The sequence below is a fragment of the Oratosquilla oratoria genome, chromosome 24 (assembly GCF_046742065.1).
Source record: "Oratosquilla oratoria isolate Oo_2021 chromosome 24, ASM4674206v1, whole genome shotgun sequence".
Lineage (NCBI taxonomy): Eukaryota > Metazoa > Arthropoda > Malacostraca > Stomatopoda > Squillidae > Oratosquilla > Oratosquilla oratoria.
This window is the reverse complement of record NC_134800.1, coordinates 17464630-17487109: the sequence shown is the minus strand read 5'-3', so window position 1 is coordinate 17487109 and position 22480 is coordinate 17464630. Positions and strand designations below refer to the sequence as shown.

Sequence of the window (22480 nt, the reverse complement as noted above, 5' to 3'; positions counted from 1 at the left end):
AGGCAGAATGGATTCAGAGAGAAATGTTCTTGCGTGACTAACTTACTCGAATTCTACAACAGTCATCTCGAATCATAACAAAAGAAACAACATAGATTTAATATATCTAGACTTTGCAAAAGCTTTTGATATCGCTCCCCACGAAAGACTACGTACTAAATTAGCTTCACACGGAATAAGTGGTAGCCTATTAAGTTGGACTAGTAATTGGTTGGACGATCGAAAACAGTTGCTCTAAATGGCAAAACTTCTAAATGGAAAAAATGTTACAACTGGAGTTCCTCAGGGTTCCGTTCTTGGGCCACTTCTATTCATAGTATATATAAATGATATAGACCACGGACTGAAATCTGTTGTCTCCAAATTTGCTGATGATACAAAGCTGTGCGAAATGGCAAATGGTCACTTAAACCAATTAGATATTCAAGGAGATTTAGATAAACTACAGCAATGGTCTGGAAAGTGGCTCATGAAATTTAACACAAGTAAATGCAAGGCTATGCACATAGCTAAAAATAACAGTAAGTACGATTATAAGTTATTTGGAAATTCGTTAACAAAAGTGGAAAGTGAAAAGGATCTCGGCGTAATCATCAGTAACGATCTCAAATCATCTAAGCAGTGTATTTCAGCCTCTGAGAAAGCAAATAAGATTCTAGGGCTGCTGACGGAGGATTGAAGAGAAGTTTCGAAACTACAACATCACTTGGTTAATTTTGGATAAAAGCGAAAGCAGAATATCCTGAGCTTAGTGAAATTGTTCTGAAAACTCTTCTCCCATTTCCTTCAACATACCTCTGCGAGATTGGCTTCTCTACCATTAGTGTTATTAAGACAAAGTGCAGGAATAATACAGATATTCATTCTCCATTGCGCGTGGCACTGTCCTCAATTGAACCACGACTGGATAAACTGACAAAGAAGCAGGCTCACCTTTCACACTAATAAAGATTAAGGTTATATAATGTTTATTTCAGTGTTGATAAAATGATGGTTATATACTTACTATTTTTTTTATATGTTTTGATATTGTATTATGTTTACAAAATGAATAAAAGATAAAAAGCTGTCAAGTTTTATTATATCCAATATATATATCATTTCAGGTATAAATCAATATTACTACGAAATATTACCGGTATGTAGCACATTGAAAAAAATGCCGGTCCGCCACATCAGACAGTTTGAGAAGCACTGACGTAGAGCATGTTATACATTCCACACAAAGAAATTGAGTACAAGTGAAAAGGAAAATATGAAAAATGTTGAATCGTTGACCGTGGTCATATGCAAACAATACGTTTCGAAGTCATGTTCGGTAAGTACAAATTGTTCATTATGTGAGCAATTGGCGATCTATAATTGTTTTTAGCAAGAGATCTCACGAAAAATATTTTAGCAAAACAAGATTTTTTTTTTTTTTTTTTTTTTTTTTTTTTTTTTTTTTTTTTTTTTTTTTTTTTTTTTTTTTTTTTTTTTTTTTTTTTTTTTTTTTTTTTTTTTTTTTTTTTTTTTACGAAGATCCAAAACCGTAACACAAATCGAGTACATTATGAGGGCCGAGTCAGTTTGGGATGGCTAGTCTGTTCGCGGTTTGGTATTGAAATGTCACTTCATACAAAATTAATTCCCCTCAGAAAAAGAGCTCGCTATTCAAAAAAAGAAAGAAAAAAAAATCGTATAGCGAACAGTTGGGTAATCGGAACCCTACTGTACTTTATTCTATCTTATTATTGTTTTTTTTTTCAATTTATCAAAATTATCATTAGTTTCAAGACTACCAAGAAGAGTTACGACTTAACGGGTTTAATGTCATACTACCCGTGTAGTTTACACATTATATTCCATTTGTATTATTCATGGGGAAGTAGTTTCAAATTACAATGCAAATACAGTTGTTGTTGTTTTTTTCAAATATTATTGAACAGTTTTCGTCTTCAAAACTAAAGTCTCCCCGAAGTCACTGCAAACCAACATTACATCCATCAGCAGATCTTGTTGAGTGGAATGGATACGACACCGATAGAACGAAAGTCTGTGATTTTGGATGCAAGAAATGATTGGAAACAGTAGGACAGTTGGAGTGCCGCGGAGACGATGAGTAGAAATAAGACAGTTATTTTCCCGTGGTCATTGCCTGTATTAAGAGTGGGTATAATGAATGAAAAGCCAATTAGTGACGAGGAGTTGTATAGCATTTACTTCCTAAAGTCCAGTGATACATAAATTTAAAAATAATTGTTGCAAAAAATGTAACATATAATAACCCTCTCCACGGTGCAGATAGCTGCGCTGGTAGTTGATTGAGCACCCTTGGTTTGGATAATTGGCCTTAGCAGATTGGAATTGAGAAACCAAGTGAGATGGATGCCGATGAAGAGATCAATGCTTAAGAATTTGGCCATGCATTAACCTCACTTTCTCTGGCAGATGGGTAGTAGCACAAAATTGATGGGGCAGCTGTGAAGAAAGTACAAGCCTTTATCGTACAAACAGATATGTATTTCGGTTACGCTGTCATAGGGTTGCTGCCTTTGGAAGTCGTTCCAGTATCCCCAGAAAGGTGTGCCCATCTTCATAGGGCTGCCATCGACCCAGTGGAAGGCTGAGGTGCCGCTTTTGCGATGGCCTCCCACCCAGTAGCTGTTCTTGTCTTGGCCAGTTTCTTGGATATGGCGGATGAGGTGCCAGAGAAAGTCTGCCGAGTCAATGACTGCAAGATCGGCATCCATGGTTCTGCAGTATTGCCGCATTTCCTCCCACCCTCCAGACTTGTTCGGATCTGTGTATACGCATCGACCAAACACCTCCGTGAAGGGATGCGAGCAGCCGGTGTCCTTAGCTTTTATCACTTCGCCAGAAACACACTTGGACGCAGCATCGGGCTGTCTGGGTTCAGTGCTCGAAGCTTCCACCGCAGCGAGTCGTTTGCTCATATCATCCAGTTGGGCTTTTTGTGAAACGGTTTCCTCAAGGAGATTGACGGACGCTTTCAGCTGAGCATTTTCACTGACGACACGATTGACTGTGGCTTCTAATGACCGGATGGTGACCTGGCTAGTTGATACTCTGTCGTGCAGATCCTCCAGTCTCGAGTCAAGGTCCTCAAGCAAACCAGATAATCTGGCACCGTCTGTCTCCGTGGCAAGCGGATTTGCAGTATACGATGATAGGTTCATCAGGGTGAGAAGAACGAAGAGAATTTTGGCAAGAGTCATGTCGGCAGCTGGAGTGAGAGGTGACAAAGGTTTGTTGGGATCACCCAGATGTATTGGAGGGAGAAGCAGGAGGTGAAATGAGACTCTGTACGGAGGCTAGATTTTGTCTGTTGATTCTACTGCCGTAGCCGACTTGTTGATTGTCCATACGGCGTCGTTAGCTTCCTTTATATTGTGAGGAGATGGAGAGGGAGCGAGGACGAGGGAGTGATGTGGTGGTCTATACTTGTTATGATAAAGATGTTGTTGAAGGCTTATCTACGCGAAAGATAAGGTTTTAGTTGAAGTGGTGAGGAGCAAGGAATCAGAGTTCCGAGTTTGTTCTGTTGTGCGTGAAGAGGCACAGTTAAAGCAGATTTTTGTGTAATGCTTGGGTGAATTTAATTTGGGGCGAATACCTAAGTAATGACCATAGCAAAATCTTACTGAACACCAATCCCAACAAATACATAATTTTGGTTGATCTCGCCATGTCTTTCTTATCAATAAGGTCATCAGACGTGTTATAATCGAAATTGCAGATAAGAAGTTGGCGTCACGGATTATGTCTTCCCTCCACTGATTCATAAAAAAAAAAAAAAAAAAAAAAAATGAAGGCGAAGATTGACCAAACACCTCACTGTCAGGTGATGTCACTGTCCGTTACCGCCTACCCAAATATGCACTTGGACGCTGAATGTAGTCTCTTGAGACGAGTTCAAGGCGTTCACAGCAGTGAGTCGTTTGTTCATGTTGTTACTATGTCGTGCAGATCCCCCCCCCCCTGCAGAAAGGCAAGTTCCTCAATCAGGATGGATTATCTTGCAAATTTGGAATCATTGACGAGTGGATTCCCTGTGCACGTTGATGAGTATATCAGGTTGGGAAGAACAAAGACAATTTTGGCAAGAATTATGCCGGCCACAAGAGTGAGAGCTGTCGAAGACCTTCGAGGATCGCTGTGATGTATTGCTAGGAAAAGCAAGGGAACCGTTGGTCTCCATACGGACGCAGAATTCTATCTTCCTTCTTTAGTATCGTAGCTGAGTTCTTGGTCATCCTTCCGGTATTGCTCGTGTAATCTATATTTAGAGAATGGAAGAGCGAGAACTTAGGGATAATATCTTTGTTTATAATTGTAATTAGTGGAATCTCATTACCACCAAAGATAACGAATCTGGCGAGGACCTATCGATCTATAACGTAGTCGGATAAAAAATGGAATGCTTTGATTTTCATCCAAGTGAATTTTAAAACGTTGAACTGCATTATATTCAGTTCCCACAACTAGAAGCTTTCTGAGGAAGCAGGTGGCAAATTTGTTTCTCTCTACTTCGAATTTGAATTTACGTCCTGACACCTTTAGATCATTAATTGCAATCCTGTTATTATATACAGAGGAAATATTTCATCTTTTGGTGTTGGTCATTCTCTTCCAAACCTTAAAGACTTGTATCACTTCCGTCTCCTCTTTATTTTCTGAGCGACCAAGTTAAATATTTTAAGCGGTTTTCTTATGCCTTGTTTCTTATATTAAATTTGAGTTTTGTGATATCCCGCTGCACTCTTTCCAATGTATTAATATCTTTAGTGAGATTTCAGGATAATACACAAATAGTGCATTTCAAGTATGGACGGATCAAAGACCTCTATAATTGGCTGATATTAGCGAGACATTTGAAGCCAGAAATGAACCTTACCAACCCCAGTTTACTGTGTGCTCTCTCCGAGGAAGAAATACAATGCTTATATCTTTTAAGGTCATTAATGATAATTACACTAAAGTTCTTTTTATTATCTATTTCGTTTATTATTTCTGATAATGTGTATGTATACTAAGTATTCCTTTACTTGTATACATAACATCACGCTTCAGATCAATTTTATTACTTTCTCCAAATATCCTTAAATGTCTAATTGATTCTAGCGATCATTTGCTATTGCACATAGCTTAGTATCATCACCGTCAGTGTCATGGATGTAAAAAGCAAAAGTGGCCATAGAATTGAACCATGATGATCTGCATATATTTCTGGGTAAAAATAAATCAATTCAGAATAGCGCACTGTTTATGAATGTTCAAGCAGTTTCTAATCCAGTTTACCAGATTATCTCATTTCCCATGTAAATCGAGTTTTTCGTGTGGGGCAGTAACAATTCGAACAAAGATAGAAATTTATCCAAGTTGTCCACTCCTGGGTATTATTGGGTTTGCTTTATTTCAGTTTCTTTGTTTGCTTGTGTGTGTGTGCGTGTGTGTGTGTGTGTGCGTGTGTGTGTGTGTGTGTGTGTGTGTGTGTGTGTGTGTGTGTGTGTGTGTGTGTGAGTGTGTGTGTGTGTGTGTGTTTGTTTGTTTGTTTGTTTGTTTGTTTGTTTCCACGAGGATATGCTTCTATTTATAATTTTGGCCATAGTGAACATACTACGACTGACCAGTGATTTTCCATGTCCGTCTTTTAAGTGTACGAGCACATTTTATGTTGGATGGCTATGATACCAACTGTGAAAAAATGTGATCACTCGAATACAAGTAGATATTGAAAGTAATGCATCACCTCAGGTATCGCGGAGACGAAGAACAGAAATTAGACAATCATTTTTTCTTGTGATGATTTAATTTATTGGTTTTGGATATACTCTTACGTTAATCATAAAGGATTCAACATTTATTGCCTCAAGTCTTGAAACACATCAGAACATATTGAATGTCTACAAAACTGTCACCTATAGCCATCTCCTTGGTGCAGATAACTGCGCTAGAGGTGTTGTTTTAAGCTCCCTCGGATAACTCTCTCTGGCTTCGACAAAAGACTTGCAGCGGGATGACTAGTCAGATGAACGTTGATGACGACCAACTGGTGGAAACCGGAGTAGAATAGTCATTCACTGATCTCACTTTCTCTGGCAGATAGGTGGTTGTTTATGAGAGCAGCTGTGGAAGAAATAGAAGCCATTATCATACATGCAGACGTATAGCTGGTTATGACCATCATAGGGTTGCTGATGTTTGTAGTCGTTGAAGTATCCCCAGAAAGGCGTGCCCATCTTCATAGGGCTGTCATCCACCCACTGGAAGGTCGCTGTTAGGCTTTTGCGATGACCTCCCACCCAATAGCTGCTCCTGTCTTGACCTGTTTCGCGTAGGTGACGAATCAAATGCCACATGAAATCTGCTGACTTAATGATGACCAAATCGGAGTCCATGGTTCTGCAATGCTGCCGCATTTCTTCCCACGTTCCAGACTTACTCGAATCCGCGTACACGCATCGACCGAACACCTCCGTGAAAGGGAGAGAGCAGAGGGTGTCGGGCTCTCTGGGTTTAAAGTTGGAGGCTTCCATCGCAGCGAGTCGTTGGCTTATGTCTTGCAGTTGGGCTTTTTGAGATGCGGCTTCCTCGAGGAGACTGACGGACGCTTTCAAGTGAGCATTGTCGCTGACGAGACGATTCAATGTGGCTTCGACAGACCGAATGGTGACCTGGTTTGTTGTTACTTTGTCGTTCACATCCCCGTAGCGAGAGGCAAGGTCCTCAAGCAGACCGGATAATCTGGCAACGTCGGCATCTGTGACAGGCGGATTTCCAGTGGATATTGATGGGTGCATGAAGGCGAGAAGAACTAAGAGTAATTTGGCAAGGTCCATTCCGGCAGCAACAGTAGGTGTCGAGGATCTACGAGTATAATCAAGATGTACCGGCAAGAGGAAAGGAGCGTCTGTTACCATGCCCGAACTGTTGGTTGTCCGTCTGGTGCCGCTAGCGTCTTTTATACTCAGAGGAGAGAGGGAGGGAGGACGGCGGGGTGGTCTATAAATGCCACAATGAAGAAACTAATGTCCGGATCAGAGATAAGGAACATGACGATGGAGACCACTGTGGGTGGTTTGATTACGGATTTTCTTCTGTTCTATCTGAGAAAGAGTTATGTGGAGTGAGTGAAGCGGCTGGGGGTTGCTGGTTTAAGGTGAATGGCTCTTCTACGAGCAGTAAAATATATATTTCAACACAGATCACAACACTAATTTCGTTTTGTAGCGTCATGTTTTCCTAATCAATGACGTCATAAGATGTGACAGGGTCTAGATAAAAAGTCTCCGTCACTGATAATGTCTTCCCACGGAGGAGGAAAGAGAAAATCAATTTCGAGATACCAAGCCAAAGGTCGAGTAATCAAACAGGACGTAGTTGGATCATGTACAAAGCAAGCGTTTAATGCTTGCGTTCAGGACAGATAACAAACAGCTTATCAGTTTGATAAAGATGTTTATATAACATCAGGAAGAAAGTCAATCTATTTATCATAACTTTTTGTTAGGCTTGTCTTTGAAAGAGTGCATCTTCATAGTTTTCATCTTATATAGAAAACACAATATAACGTTTGAGAAATGTTCAAATGATTCGTTACTGTTATTGGGCATGGCTGTATTAACTCATTATTGTACCTATTGTGATCTGACATGATTGTTGGTGTTGTGTGGGGAGCATATAAGAATATCGTTCCTGGAGACTAGACGCCATGATAATGCACAATTGTGACTATTGAAGATAGCCATATGATGCGAGGTATTTCCTTGGATTTTTTTTCGGTAGACTTCCTTTTATTCTATTTAAAAACAGTGTTATACCTAATACAGTTAGCGTTTATGATTGTATCTCAGTTTAAGTGCTTCACATTGATTTGTGAATGTGGCAGTAATACTTATCTACGAATTACTTAACATATAAAATTTTCATTAGCTCATTCTCAAAATGCGGCTATTTTCTAATTTTTGAATAAAGACATGTAACGTAATATTAGATATTACGTCATATGTGTAATTATGTTATAGAATTGTGTTCCTTTGTATTACATAACTATGTTCATATTTCTTGTCTATGTATGTATTGTAACAATGTTAAGTAGTAACGCCCGTCCACTATATGTAATCTTGCCTACGTGCGGAGAAAGGTGCGCACTCTTGTAGAACAAACAGACAAGCGAAATCCTGAATAGTTCGGAGCGCACAGATTTGACAGTTACTAAATAAGTAGATTGTTCAAGCGAGTCGAGGGTCTTAAAACTACCCATGTTGACGTGTGTTAACTTACCCTCCTCCCCCCTTTGCGCTCACCCGCACCCTTCACCGGAAGTGTCCCGCTTCCGGTCCAATGGTATATAAGCGGTGGAAATCACTCACACCTTGTCATTTTCTCGCATATTGATCTCTTGATAAAAACTAGAAGTTTAGACTCATGAGACGATTGGTGTGAAGTGATCACCCTTTTTGCCTACATTACGTGTCTTATACATTGCATTACTTTATACTTATATTTGTACTTATTACTTATTTTGATGCATGTTCCTGATCTCTTTGTACTTAGATAGTACCATATTGTATACGTATCTTGTGTTTCTTATTTGAACGATACTTTCCATATTCTTATAATCATGTAACGGTCCCATTGACCCACCTGCCCATTCTCTTTTGTGTTGATTGCCTGTAAAAAATTTTTCCATGATATTAATAATTTCGTTTACTAGTTTTATCGCTAGTTTAATATTCCTTTCCTGGAATCTTCTTTGTTACCTTTACTTCTAGTCTTACGAATTATCTAGGCCCTGACCAGATAGTTCAGTCCTACAGTGGCTTCTAGAAGTGAGCTGGTTCTTAAGCACTTATCCGTTATACGTAACGTCTCTTCACATAACCAGCCCGTCCCGTAACAGACATGTACCATGTATGCATGTATATGGCTGTGTGTGTGTGTGTGTGTGTGTGTGTGTGTGTGTGTGTGTGTGTATTATATATATATATATATATATATATATATATATATATATATTATCTAATTAAATAAAAATGGAAATGGTCAAAACTAAAATTTCTGAACGAAAGTGCCTGACCCGAACAAAAGGTAACAGGGGGTCATCGACCGGGGTGAGTGTTTTAACACTCCGGAATTAAGTCATCACCGGAAACACTAACTCCCGTGGACACATCTCACTCAGACTCAGAGAAACTTTACGAAATATTACCAAGAGAATCTTTACGAAATAACGCTAAGAGAATCTTTACGAAATATTGCCAAGAAAATCTATATACATAAAAACGGAATTACGGAATTCTGACAAAAGAATCTTTACGAAATATTGATGAGAAAATATTTACGAAATATTGCCAAGAGAATCTTTACCAAATGTTAACAAGAGAATCTTTACGAAATATTACCAAGAGAATCTTTACGAAATATTGCTAAGAGAATCTTTACGAAATATCGCCAAGAGAATCTCCACTCCACTAACATAAAAAAATATTTCTCTAATACGTTAATAATATTACCATGGAAAAAGAAAGTGGTGCTAACAAGAAAAAGAGAATCTTTACGGAATTCTGACAAAAGAACCTTTACGAAATATTAATGAGAAAATATTTATGAAATATTGCCAAGAGAATCTTTACCAAATGTTAACAAGAGAATCTTTACAACATATTACCAAGAGAATCTTTACGAAATATTGCTAAGAGAATCTTTACGAAATATTGCCAAGCGAAGCGAAGCGAGCTACGCCGTAGGCCAAGCACACATGGCGAAGCCAGGTCCGGCAATGAGTCATAAAACGGAATTACGGAATTCTGACAAAATAATCTTGACGGAATATTAATGAGAAAATATTTACGAAATATTGCCAAGAGAATCTTTCCCAAATGTTAACAAGAGAATCTTTACGAAATATTACCAAAAGAATCTTTACGAAATATTGCTAAGAGAATCTTTACGAAATATTGCCAAGAGAATCTATATACATAAAAACGGAATTACGGAATTCTGACAAAAGAATCTTTACGAAATATTAATGAGAAAATATTTACGAAATATTGCCAAGAGAATCTTTACCAAATGTTAACAAGAGAATCTTTACGAAATATTACCAAGAAAATCTTTACAAAATATTGCTAAGAGAATCTTTACGAAATATTGCCAAGAGAATCTATCTAATTAAATAAAAATGGAAATGGTCAAAACTAAAATTTCTGAACGAAAGTGCGTGACCCGAACAAAAGGTAACAGGGGGTCATGGACCGGGGTGAGTGTTTTAACAGTGATCTGGCGCGGGGACGGTCTGGAAGAAAACGATTTATACGGTTACTATACACAACAACATGGGTATATATCGATATACATAAAAAATATTTCTCTCTAAACCTTCCAACCTCCTACTCCGGAAATGAGTCATCACCGGAAACACTAACTCCCGGGTACACATCTGACTCAGACTCAGAGAATCTTTACGAAATATTACCAAGAGAATCTTTACGAAATCACGCTAGGAGAATATTTACGAAATATTGCCAAGAGAATCTATATACATAAAAACGGAATTACGGAATTCTGATAAAAGAATCTTTACGAAATATTAATGAGAAAATATTTACGAAATATTGCCAAGAGAATCTTTACCAAATGTTGCTAAGAGAATCTTTACGAAATATTGCCAAGAGAATCTCCACTTCACTAACATAAAAAAATATTTCTCTCTAAACCTTCCAACCTCCTACGGAAGGCCCAACCCGGAAATGAGTCATCACCGGAAACACTAATATTACCATGGAAAAAGAAAGTGGTGCTAACAGGAAAAAGAGAATCTTTACGGAATTCTGACAAAAGAATCTTTACGAAATATTAATGAGAAAATATTTACGAAATACTGCCAAGAGAATCTTTACCAAATGTTAACAAGAAAATCTTTACGAAATATTACCAAGGGAATCTTTACGAAATATTGCTAAGAGAATCTTTACGAAATATTGCCAAGAGAATCTATATACATAAAAAAATAAAGTTTTTCAGTTTTGAAAATTTCCTGGCGTTTTTATGACCACCTTCCGAAATTCTATTGCCTTTATGATTGACCTAACGAGAAAGAGAGACGAGGGGAGAATTTGACGACAACGTCAGTAGACTTTGACGACTCCTTTTGGAGACTGAAGACTCCCTCGGGAGATTTTGAAGACTCTTTCGTAAATCCCGTGGAATTTCCATTTATTCAAAGCTTAACGTGTGACGTCATGTCGCGTTGCTTTCTGAGCTCCTAACAGAACTTCACGAAAATAAGGAGATAAATAAATAAATACACAAATAAATAAACAGTATTCAAACGTCTATAAATGTTTATTGTGACATGACATAAACGATTCAAAAATCTTTTTTGCCTTAATAATTGACCTAACGAAAAAGAGAAGGAGAGAGAGAGAGAAAGAGCGAGAGAATTTGACGACACCGTCGGGAGACTTTGACGACTCCTTTTGGAGACTGAAGGCTCCTTTAGGAGATTTTGAAGACTCCTTCGTAATACTTAAAAGTTGAATAACCGTGGAATTTCCGCGGGTCCTATGTGACATAACATAAACGATTAAAAAAATGTATTGCCTTTATGATTGACCTAACGAGAAAGAAAGAGAGAAAGAGAGAGAGAGACACACGACGGGAGAATTTGACGTCGGGAGACTTTGACGACTACTTCTGGAGACTAGAGACTCCTTCGGGAGATTTTGAAGACTCCTTTGTAATATGTTACGAAATAGCAAAAATTATATGTACTCCAATGAAGAGCGAGTGAAGCGAGCTACGCCATAGGCTAAGCACACCTGGCGAAGCCAGGTCCGGGTGCTTGTATATATGTATATATATATATATATATATATATATATATATATATATATATATATATATATATATATATATATATATATATATATATATATGTATATGTATATGTATATGTATATGTATATGTATATATGTATGTATGTATGTGTGTGTGTGTGTGTGTGTGTGTGTGTGTGTGTGTGTGTGTGTGTGTGTGTGTGTGTGTGTGTGTGTGTGTGTTTGTGTGTGTGTGTGTGTGTGTGTGTGTGTGTGTGTGTGTGTGTGTGTGTGTGTGTGTGTGTGTGTGTGTGTGTGTGTGTACATTTAAATACGGTGTGTGTGTGTGTTTACAACGAACACTCAATTGATCTAACTTATCGCGTGTGAGAGGCCAACGTTACAAACCTCTCCAGACAAGTTGTTTTTCTACAAGTCATTAGGTTCGAATGAATCCCATCTTTTTACCTGGCGGGTCCTGGATAAATCCCACGTTTTATAGGCTGTCATGGTCTGTTCGAAACGCTTTACCCTGCCGAACGTAGCTTTAACTCTCCATCCCTGAATGCGAAAGTGTGTAGTCTAGGTCATGGTGCTGTCCAGTGTGCTTCGCAAGGACATTGTCAAGACCCTTTACTTAGATGTTTCTGATGTTCATATCAAGAAATGTCTTCGTGCTTGTACTGTTGGTTTTGCTTTCTGCATTTCTGCTCGTAAGTTTTGATACATCTCTTCCGCTTCTATTTGTACGTCCAGGCAAGTATGTTTTGCATCACGTGTAAAGTTCTCTTCATTCTTTTATGTTTACTTATGTAGTTACTGGTTCCCGCGGCGATCGTCTAGCGGTCTTTGGGCTCACTACACCATCAGTGAGAAAGCATCTTCATCACCCCGATGTGAATGTAAAACTAACTGACAGTCTCTAAAGGACATCGTTCTTCTCTACGTACCTGTTAACACATTGGCAGAGGACATGATCGTATATCTTATCAAAAAGCTCTAGTAATGATATGGGACAACAGGATAAGAGGCCACAGGTGGCTTTCCTGTGTTAGAGGAGGTTTTGTGTAACTGAAAGGAGCATCAAAGTTGTCACCTTGGCTAGTATCATCATCAATTATTCTGTAGCACATTTTGAATATTCTAAAGACCGTAACAAGTCTTTAAACAGGAAACATTAAAAACACGTCCAAACCTACCACTCAATACGCTTTTATTTCATTCATACTATTCATCAAAACAATATTTCCAAAACACTGTAATCATACCCCTCCTGATATCTCAAATTTTGAGTACTTCTGATCTACAGAATGTCGAAACTAACGCAGACACAAGTGATTGTTCGGCATGTCCACCTGCAACCCCATAGGGCACAAAGAAAATTTGGTGGCTATGACGTCAGTAGGATAAGGAAAGTTTTAAATTAAAAAAAGAAGAAGAAGCACTGTGAGTAATATTAATACGAAAGACAGAAATAAAGCAAAGATATATTTCCTGTGTTCATAGCCTTTATTTGGTGTGGATAAACTCCTAAATGAAAAGCCAGAGAGTCACGACGAACGTCTGTTTATTATTTACTTCCTCAGGTCATGTGATATCTCAATATGTAAAGAGTGATCGCAAAACTGCTATCCAAGATAACGACTCTACTCGGTACAGACAGAGTCTCTAGGCTGTTGTCTCAGATTGTTAGCGTGATAGAATCAGTTACAAAGATCAAGGAATTTGTTTATTGACTGACCTCACTTCCTCTGACATATAGGTGGCATATCATGGCTACAGCTATGGAGAAAGTATAGGCCTTTATCATACATGCATATATGTAGCTCGGATACATTATCATAGGGCTGCTGGGCTTTGAAGTCGTTCCAGTGTCCCCAGAAAGGCGTGCCCATCTTCATAGGGCTGCCATCGACCCAGTGAAAGGCCGAGTGAAAGGCCAGTGAAATGCCCAAGTAACGATCATAGCAACTTCTTACTGAACACCAATCGATTTCGGTCTGTCTTGCCATGTCTTTCTTATCAATAAGGTCATCAGCTGTGATATAATTAGAATTGCAGATATACGGTTGGTAACACAGATTATGTGTTTTCCTTCCACTGACTCGTAAAAAAAAAAAAAAAAAAAAAAAAAAAAAAAAGAGGCGAAGATTGACCAAGCACCTCCGTGTTTTTGAAGCAAGTATGTGATGTCACTGCTAATCCCAGCGTCCTGCATGTCTTCTCCAAGGAAGAAATACAATGATTATATCTTTAAAGGTCATTAATGATAATTAAACCAAAGGTTTTTTTTTATCATCTATCTAGTTTATCTTTTTTCAAATAGTGTGTATATATACTAAATATTCTTTTACTTGTATACATAACATTACGCTTCAGATCAATCTCATTACTTTCTCCAAATATCCTTAAATATCCAATTGATTCTAGCGATCATTTGCTATTGCACATAGCTTAGTATCATCACCGTCAGTGTCATGAACGTAAGAAGCAAAAGTGGCCATAGAACTGAACCATTAGGAACCGCGCCTGAAATATATATCCGTTTATGTTCCTGTTTATGATTGTTCAAGCAGTAATAATCCAGTTTACCAGATTACCTCATTCCCCATGTAAATCGAGTTTAGATAGTAGTCTTTCGTGTAGGACAGTAACAATTCGAACGAAGATAGAAATCTATCCAAGTTGTCTACTCCTGGGTATCATTAGGTATGCTATAATTTTGTTTGTTTGTTTGCTTGTGTGTGTTTTTGTTTCTTTGTTTGTTTCCACGAGGATATTCCTCTCTTTATAAATCTGGTCATCGTCAATATACTACAACTGACCAGTGATTAGCAATGTCCATCTTCTGAATGTAAGAGCACATCTTCTAAGTGGGATGGCTATGACACCAACTGTGGAAAAAACGTGATCACACGATTACAAGTAGATACTGGAACTTATGCAGTACCTCAGGTGTCGCGGAGACGAGGGACAACAATTGCTCTTTTTTCATCTATTGATTTTGGATAAATTCCTGTATGAGGGACCAGATGATAAAGATAAATGATAAAGATATTCATTTTGGCCTTGATGCAGGAATATTCGAGACCAAATATTCAACTGAAACACAAGGTATGTTTTCAGAATTTTATTCAAATTTAGACTGAGATTGATGAAAGAAAATTAGAAAACTGTTTGCTTCTTAACCCCTTCCATACGGTGACGCCGGCTTCTCTATCAATGTTATAATACCTGTACGAAAACATTTCCCAACCAAACACAAAAAATAATCACCATTCTTAATGCAATATAGCTGGTATCTGCATTATCACTAATACTAATGTATGACTTAATCTAGTAAGTTATGCGATATAATTAATATGCAAATTAATATTAAAAGACTTAGCGAGCGAACTGTTTAACAAATATTCTTTTTCTTTCATGCGGAGAATTTAAATGGATTTCAATCACTGAAAATTATTTTGTGTCTTATTAATGAAAACCGACTGTTTGTAGTCATTGACTTCACCTTCTCTGGCAGATGGGTGACCTTTTAGCTCCGCAGCTATGGAAGAAATAGAAGCCGCGGCCATACATACACACGTGTAGTTCGTTTCGACCGTCATAGGGCTGCTGATTCTTGTAGTCGTTGAAGTGTCCCCAGAAAGGCGTGCCCATCTTCATAGGGGTACCATCCACCCATTGAAAGGGCGCTGCGCTGCTTTTGCGATGGCCTCCCACCCAGTAGTCGGTTCTGTCTTGACCAATGTCGCGTAGGTGACGGATCAAATGCCACATGAAATCTGCTGACTTGATGATGACCAAATCGGAGTCCATGGTTCTACAATGTTGGCGTATTTCCTCCCACGTTCCAGATTTACTCGAATCCGCGTACACGCATCGACCTAACACTTCCGTGAAGGGGAGAGAGCAGGGGGTGTCGGGCTCTCCGGGTTTAAAGTTGGAGGCTTCCATCGCAGCGAGTCGTTGGCTTATGTCTTGTAGTTGGGCTTTTTGAGATTCGGCTTCCTCCAGGAGACTGACGGACGCTTTGAGCTGAGCATTGTCGCTGACGAGACGATTCAATGTGGCTTCGACAAATCGGATGGTGATCTGGTTGGTTGTTACTTTATCGTTCACATCCCCGTAGCGAGAGGCAAGGTCCTCAAGCAGACCGGATAGTCGGGCAACGTCGGCGTCCGTGGCAGGAGGATTTCCAGTGGACATTGATGGGTGCGTGAAGGCGAGAAGAACTAAGAGTATTTTGCCAAGGTCCATACCGGCAGCAACAGTAGGTGTCGAGGATCTACGAGGATAACTGAAATGTATTAGGCAGGAGGAAAAGAGTGTCTGTTACCATGCCCGAACTGTTGGTTGTCCGTCTGGTGCCGCTAGCGTCTTTTATACTCAGAGGAGAGAGGGATGGAGGACGGCGGGGTGGTCTATAAATGCCACAATGAAGAGACCAATGTCCGGATCAGAGATAAGGAACATGACGATGGCGACCACTGTGGGTGGTTTGATTACGGAGTTTCTTCTGTTCTGTCTGAGAAAGAGTTATGTGGAGTGAGTGAAGCGGTTGGAGGTTGCTGGTTTAAGGTGAATGGCTCTTCTACGAGCAGTAAAATATGTAATTCAGCACAGATCACAACACTGATTTCGTTTTGTCGCGTCATGTTTTCCTAATCAATGACGTCATAAGATGTGACAGGGTCTAGATAAAGAGTCTCCGTCGCTGATAATGTCTTCCCATGGAGGAGGAAAGAGAAAATCAATTTCGAGATACCGAGCCAAATGTCGAGTAATCAAACAGGACGTAGTTAGATCATGTACAAAGCAAGCGTTTAGTGCATGCGTCCAGAACAGATAAGAAACACTTTATCAGTTTATCAAGAATGTTTATATAACATCAGGAAGAAAATCAACCTTTTCATTATAAATTTTTGTTAGGATTGTCTTTGAAATAGTGCATTTTCATTGTTTTCATCTTATATAGGAAACACAATATAACGTTTGAGAAATGTTCAAATGATTCGTTACTAATATTGGGTATGCATATATTAACGCATTATTGTACTTGTTGTAATCTGACATGATTGTTGGTGTTGTCTTTGGAGCATATAAGAATATCGTTCCTGGAGACTAGGCACCATGATAATGCACAATTGTGACGGTTAAAAATGATAACTATATGATGCGAATAATTTCCTTAGATTTTGTTTATTTATTATGTTTGTGGTAGATATTTTTTTTATTCTATTTGAAACCAGTATTAAATCCAATGCAATACGTGTTTATGATTGTACCTCAATTTAAATGTTTCATATTCATCTGTGAATGTAGCAGTTATATTTATCTACGAATTACTTCACATATAAAATTTTCATTAGCTCATTCTCATAATGCGACTCTTCTCAAACTTTTTAGAATAAAGGCATATGCTGTGTGTGTATTCACCACGGATCTGCTGCAGGCTCTTGTCGAGACAGCCAGACACCATCCTACGGCAGCGAGCTCAGAGCTCATTATTAGCCGATCTCTGGGTAGGTCTGAGACCACTCACACATCACACACCGGGAATGCAAGGTCACAACTCCTTGACTAACATCCCGTACCTACTCGCTGCTAGGTGAACAGGGGCTACACGTGAAAGGAGACAAACCCAACTTATCTCCGCCCGGCCGGGGAATCGAACCCCGATTCTATGACTTGTGAGGCCAGTGCTTTACCAATCCGCCACCGAGCCGTGTGTGTGTGTGTGTGTGTGTGTGTGTGTGTGTGTGTGTGTGTGTGTGTGTGTGTGTGTGTGTGTGTGTGTGTGTGTGTGTGTGTGTGTGTGTGTGTGTGTGTGTGTGTGTGTGTGTGTGTGTGTGTGTGTGTGTGTGTGTGTGTGTGTGTGTGTGCGTGTGCGTGTGTGTGCGGGTGCATACTCGTGTTCTCAATGAGGAATCAGTTTATCTGACTTCTGCCGTGTGAGAGGCCAACGTTCCAATCCTCCCGAGAGAAGTTGTTTTTGTAGATGTCATTAGGTTCGATCGTGGAGATGAACCCTATTTTTTTTTTTTTTTTTTATCTGGTGAGTCCTGGATATAGCCCACGCTTGCTGTGTTATACATTTGAAGCGCTTTAACCTGCCTAACGTCGCCTTAGCTCTCCTTTCCTGAATGCGAAATTGTGTATTCTAAGTTAGGGTGCTATCCAATGTGCTTCAGAGCACATTGTCAAGACCCTCTACTTTGATATTTCCCTCGTTGATTTCAAGAACTGTTTTCGTGCTTGTTCCATTGGTATTGCCTCAGAGAAAGTAGATACTCTTGCATTTCTACTCGTAAGTTTTAATACATCTATTCTGCTTATATGCGAATGTCACGGCAAATATGTTTTGAATTGTTGCAAGATGATGGGATGACATATTTAATCCCTTAGATGTCCAGAGTGCACAAGCGCACACGCACACATTAGCTATGGCACGTCACATTCGACCTCTCCACAGAACTCCCGCGCCACCGCCTATTGTGTCAGACCTTACTGTGGTCATTTCGGCCGAGCGCGAAAGGGCACCTGTAAGCGACATTGCCAACTCCAAGTCGTCATACGATTAATACAAATTTTAATAATGCAAAAATACTGAGTGTCCATACTTAGTTCATATATTGTACATAGTAGAGGTAAAGTAAGCAGATGATATTAGGAAAGAAATTATATAAAACTCTTAAATTTGGCACAGCCACCATTTGTACTTAAATATCACGATTGTAGTGTCCTGTAGCCAACACGTAAAGTGCCCCCTTAAAAGACTCATGACCGTCAAGTGCCATGCCTCCGGACCACGTCAAGACTATGGTCACCCCTTATTATGGCATTCCTATTTAGTATTGTTACGGGCGGCTGGTATGTGAAGAGACGTTACGTATAACGTCTAAGTGCTTAAGAACCAGCGCACTTCTAGAAGCCACTGTAGGACTGAACTATCTGGTCAGGGCCTAGATAATTCGTAAGACTAGAAGTAAAGGTAACAAAGAAGATTCCAGGAAAGGAATATTAAACTAGCGATAAAACTAGTAAACGAAATTATTAATGGAAAATATTTACAGGCAATCAACACAAAAGAGAATGGGCAGTAGGGTCAATGGGACCGTTACACGATTATGGAAATATGGTTCAAATAAGAAACACAAGATAAGTATGCAATATGGTACTATCTAAGTACACAGAGATCAGGAACATGCATCAAAATAAGTAATAAGTACAAATATAAGTAAAGTAATGCAATGTATATCAGACACGTAATGTAGGCAAAAAGGGTGATCACTTCACACCAATCGTCTCATGAATCTAAACCTTCTAGTTTTTATCAAGAGATCAATATGTGGGAATATGACAAGGAGTCAGCGAGTTCCACCGCTTATATACCATTGGACCGGAAGCCGGATACTTCCGGTTAAGGGTGCGGGAGAGGAGGAGGGTAAGTTAACACGTCAACATGGGTAGTTTTAGGACCCTCGACTCGCTTGAACAATCTATTTATTTAGTAACTGTCAAATCTGTGCGCTCCGAACTATTCAGGATTTCGCTTGTCTGTTTGTTCTACAAGAGTGCGCACCTCACCGCACGTAGGCAAGATTACATATAGTGGACGGGCGTTACTGCTTAACATTGTTACAATACATACATAGACAAGAAATATGAACATAGTTATGTAATACAAAGGAACACAATTCTATAACATAATTACACATATGACGTAATATCTAATATTACGTTACACCTCCACCGTTTGGGAAAGCTTTTCACTTTCTGTTGAAAAGCTACGTTCTAGAAAGTATGGAGTAGTTCTTTTGCGCAGGGGACAGCTTCTTGCTGTAGTAGGCGATAGTGTGAAGAACTTCGTTGTGTTCTTGCAAGAGGGCGGCACCGATACAGGTGTCGTTGGCGTCGACTTGCAGAAGAAAGGGTCGTTGGAAGTCGGGTGCCCTTAGAACTGGTGCGTTAGTGAGAAGGGACTTCAGGTTTTTGAAGGCCGTCTCACAGGTAGGTGTCCACACGAAGTCGTGGTCTTTTCTCAACAGGTCAGTCAATGGTTCTGCTACATCTTGTTTCTCAGATAAGTGTCCTACTTTTATCTGAAGATTTTGTAGTATCTGAGAGTTTTCCAAGGGAATCTCAGGAGGATTAGGCAGGTTATCAGGAGGCTCTTCCGATTTTATTGTGGTAGAACTGCAAGCTGGAATTGGATCTCGGGAATGATAAGGTTTTAAGGTATTTATGTGACAGAGACGGGAACTCTTTCTTCTGTCTGGAGTTTTGATTATGTAGTTGAGATCACTGGCTTTGGACAAGACTTCATAAGGTCCTTTGTATTTAGCCTGCAATGGATCTCCTGGTATGGGAAGATAAAGTAACACTTGATCTCCTGGAGAGAAAGTTCTAAGTTTAGAATTTTTATCATACCGACCTTTCATTACTCGTTGAGCATTCGTCAAGTTCTCTCTTGCCAACTTCCAAGCTTCTAACAACTTCTCGGTGACCTGGGACACGTATTTCAAAGAAGGAACAGGTGGTTCTTCTTTCATCCATTGTTCATGAAGTATCTTTAGGGGACCACGGACTTCATGACCGAAGACTAATTCTGACGGGCTGAATCCAAGGCTTTCTTGAATTGTTGTTCGGGTGGCGAACAACAAAAAGGGGAGTCCGTCTTCCCAATTTCGAGTGTTCTCAGCACAGAAGATTCTTAACATTGTCTTGAGCGTTTGGTGAAAGCGCTCTAGAGCACCTTGTGATTGAGGATGATAGGCGGAGGAAGTTACATGATTTATACCTAGTGTTACAAGAGTTTCTCTAAACTTGTTGGAAAGAAAATTACTTCCTTGATCACTTTGAATGTTCTTAGGAAATCCTACCATAGTGAAATATTTCAACATTTCTCTGATTATATTTTGAGCTTTAATATTTTTCAAAGGAATGGCTTCTGGAAAACGAGTGCTCATACACATGATTGTGAGAATGTACTGATTTCCTTTACTTGAAGGAGGTAAAGGTCCTACACAGTCAATAAGAACTTTTTTAAATGGCTCTTCCATTACAGGAATGGGATGGAGTGGAGCTTCTACAATTTTCTGGTTGGGCTTACCTACAAGTTGACATGTATGACATGTTTTACAATATTGGGCAACATCTTTGACAACCGTGGGCCAATGGAAATGTTGGGTTATGTTGAACAAGGTCTTTCTTACCCCTAAGTGACCTGCTAAGGGAGTATCATGAGCCAATCTTAGAACATTATTCCTGAAACCAAGAGGGAGGACTATTTGATTCCTTACTTGCCATGGCTGGTCAGCGGTTGCGGTGGATGCTCTCCATTTTCGCATTAGGACTCCGTTTTCTATATAGAAACCTCGTGACATATTTTCAACTTCTTCTGGAGATGAAAGAATCTCGTACAAATTTTTAAGAGAATGATCTGACTTCTGTTCTTTGATTAATTCTGCTCTAGATAGAGAAACTGGTGAAGAAGAAGATGGGTCAGTTTGGGAGAATAGGGATTCTAAATTATAGGTCTCCTCTTCAGATTTCTTGTACTGAGATCTGGTTACAGCACAAGCGGGAAACAACTGTAAGTTATCTGAAGGTTCTATTGAGGTCTTAGGGTTATTTGTTATTAAGGGAGAAATGACTTTGCTTCCAGCGATGTCATTGGCCAACAATAAGGATATTCCTACTATGGGAAGAGAGTCTACTACTGCTACTTTAACCATTCCGGTTGTTAAATCAGACCGCAAGAAAACATTATGTAATGGACATTTTATAATTCCTCCAACTCCTTCTATCAATATATCATAACCTGTATATGACTCACCCAGATTCTGCAAGACAGAATTTAAAATCAGACTTTGCTTTGCTCCTGTGTCTCGGAGTATGGAAATAGGATATTGTTGTGAACTACTACTATGAGATATAGTTCCTGAAGATACAAATGGTTTGAAACAAGGATCATGATCTGATGAGGGGGGTTCTACATTACTTGACAATACCGGCTTCTTTGGTAGTGTATCCTGAATAGAGGATTTTGAATCGTCTGATTTTATATTACTTACAAGAGTTGGTGTCTTATTGGAGAATGAGGGTGTCAGTCTCTTTCTGCAATTAGAAATGTGATGGCCAACCTGTTTACAATATGAACAAGTTACAGGGGGATTAGTCTTAAACCTTTCCATTCTTTGCCAAGGTTGGTTTGGAGGATATTGATTGAAATCAGACCTGTAACTGAAATGTGATGGGCTAGACTGATTTTCAAAGCGTTTCTTTGGGGCCCAAGGATCAGAGTATTTTGTTGAATCTGGAATATATGACTTTGACTTTTGGGATTCCATTTGTCTTGACTTAGGTTTATGATTTAGTGTGAACTCATCAGCCAATACAGCAGCTTTAGTTAAAGTTTCGGGAACATGATCATCTATAAAAATCCTAAGATCTGTCTCTAAGGTATTCTTAAACTGCTCCAACAAAATCAACTGTTTAAGTCTATCTAAGGTGTCCGTTTCACTAGCCAAACACCACCTATTGAATAACCTCTCTTGTTGAGCCGCATATTCTACGTATGTTAACTGAGGTGTCTTCCTATAATTACGGAATTTCTGTCTATAGGCCTCTGGTATTAGTTCATAAGCTTTTA

At 39.2% G+C, this 22480-nt stretch overlaps 2 protein-coding genes across 2 annotated transcripts; both read right to left on the bottom strand.

Annotated features, from left to right (window-relative positions):
- Positions 1 to 2173: 2173 nt before the first annotated feature.
- On the bottom strand, positions 2174 to 3373 carry LOC143038224 (uncharacterized). Its single transcript, XM_076207234.1, has one exon. The coding sequence runs from the start codon at positions 3216 to 3218 to the stop codon at positions 2415 to 2417; it is 804 nt and encodes a 267-aa protein (XP_076063349.1). The 5' UTR covers positions 3219 to 3373; the 3' UTR covers positions 2174 to 2414.
- Positions 3374 to 5784: 2411 nt separating this feature from the next.
- Positions 5785 to 6956, bottom strand: LOC143038223 (uncharacterized). The gene has a single exon (XM_076207233.1). It carries the CDS (start codon positions 6921 to 6923, stop codon positions 6090 to 6092), a length of 834 nt encoding a protein of 277 aa, XP_076063348.1. The 5' UTR covers positions 6924 to 6956; the 3' UTR covers positions 5785 to 6089.
- Positions 6957 to 22480: the final 15524 nt, after the last annotated feature.

Bases quoted from the DNA above. Each gene is read 5' to 3' on its own strand.
- LOC143038223 (XM_076207233.1), bottom strand. From the start codon at position 6,923: ATGGTAACAGACGCTCCTTTCCTCTTGCCGGTACATCTTGATTATACT.
- LOC143038224 (XM_076207234.1), bottom strand. From the start codon at position 3,218: ATGACTCTTGCCAAAATTCTCTTCGTTCTTCTCACCCTGATGAACCTA.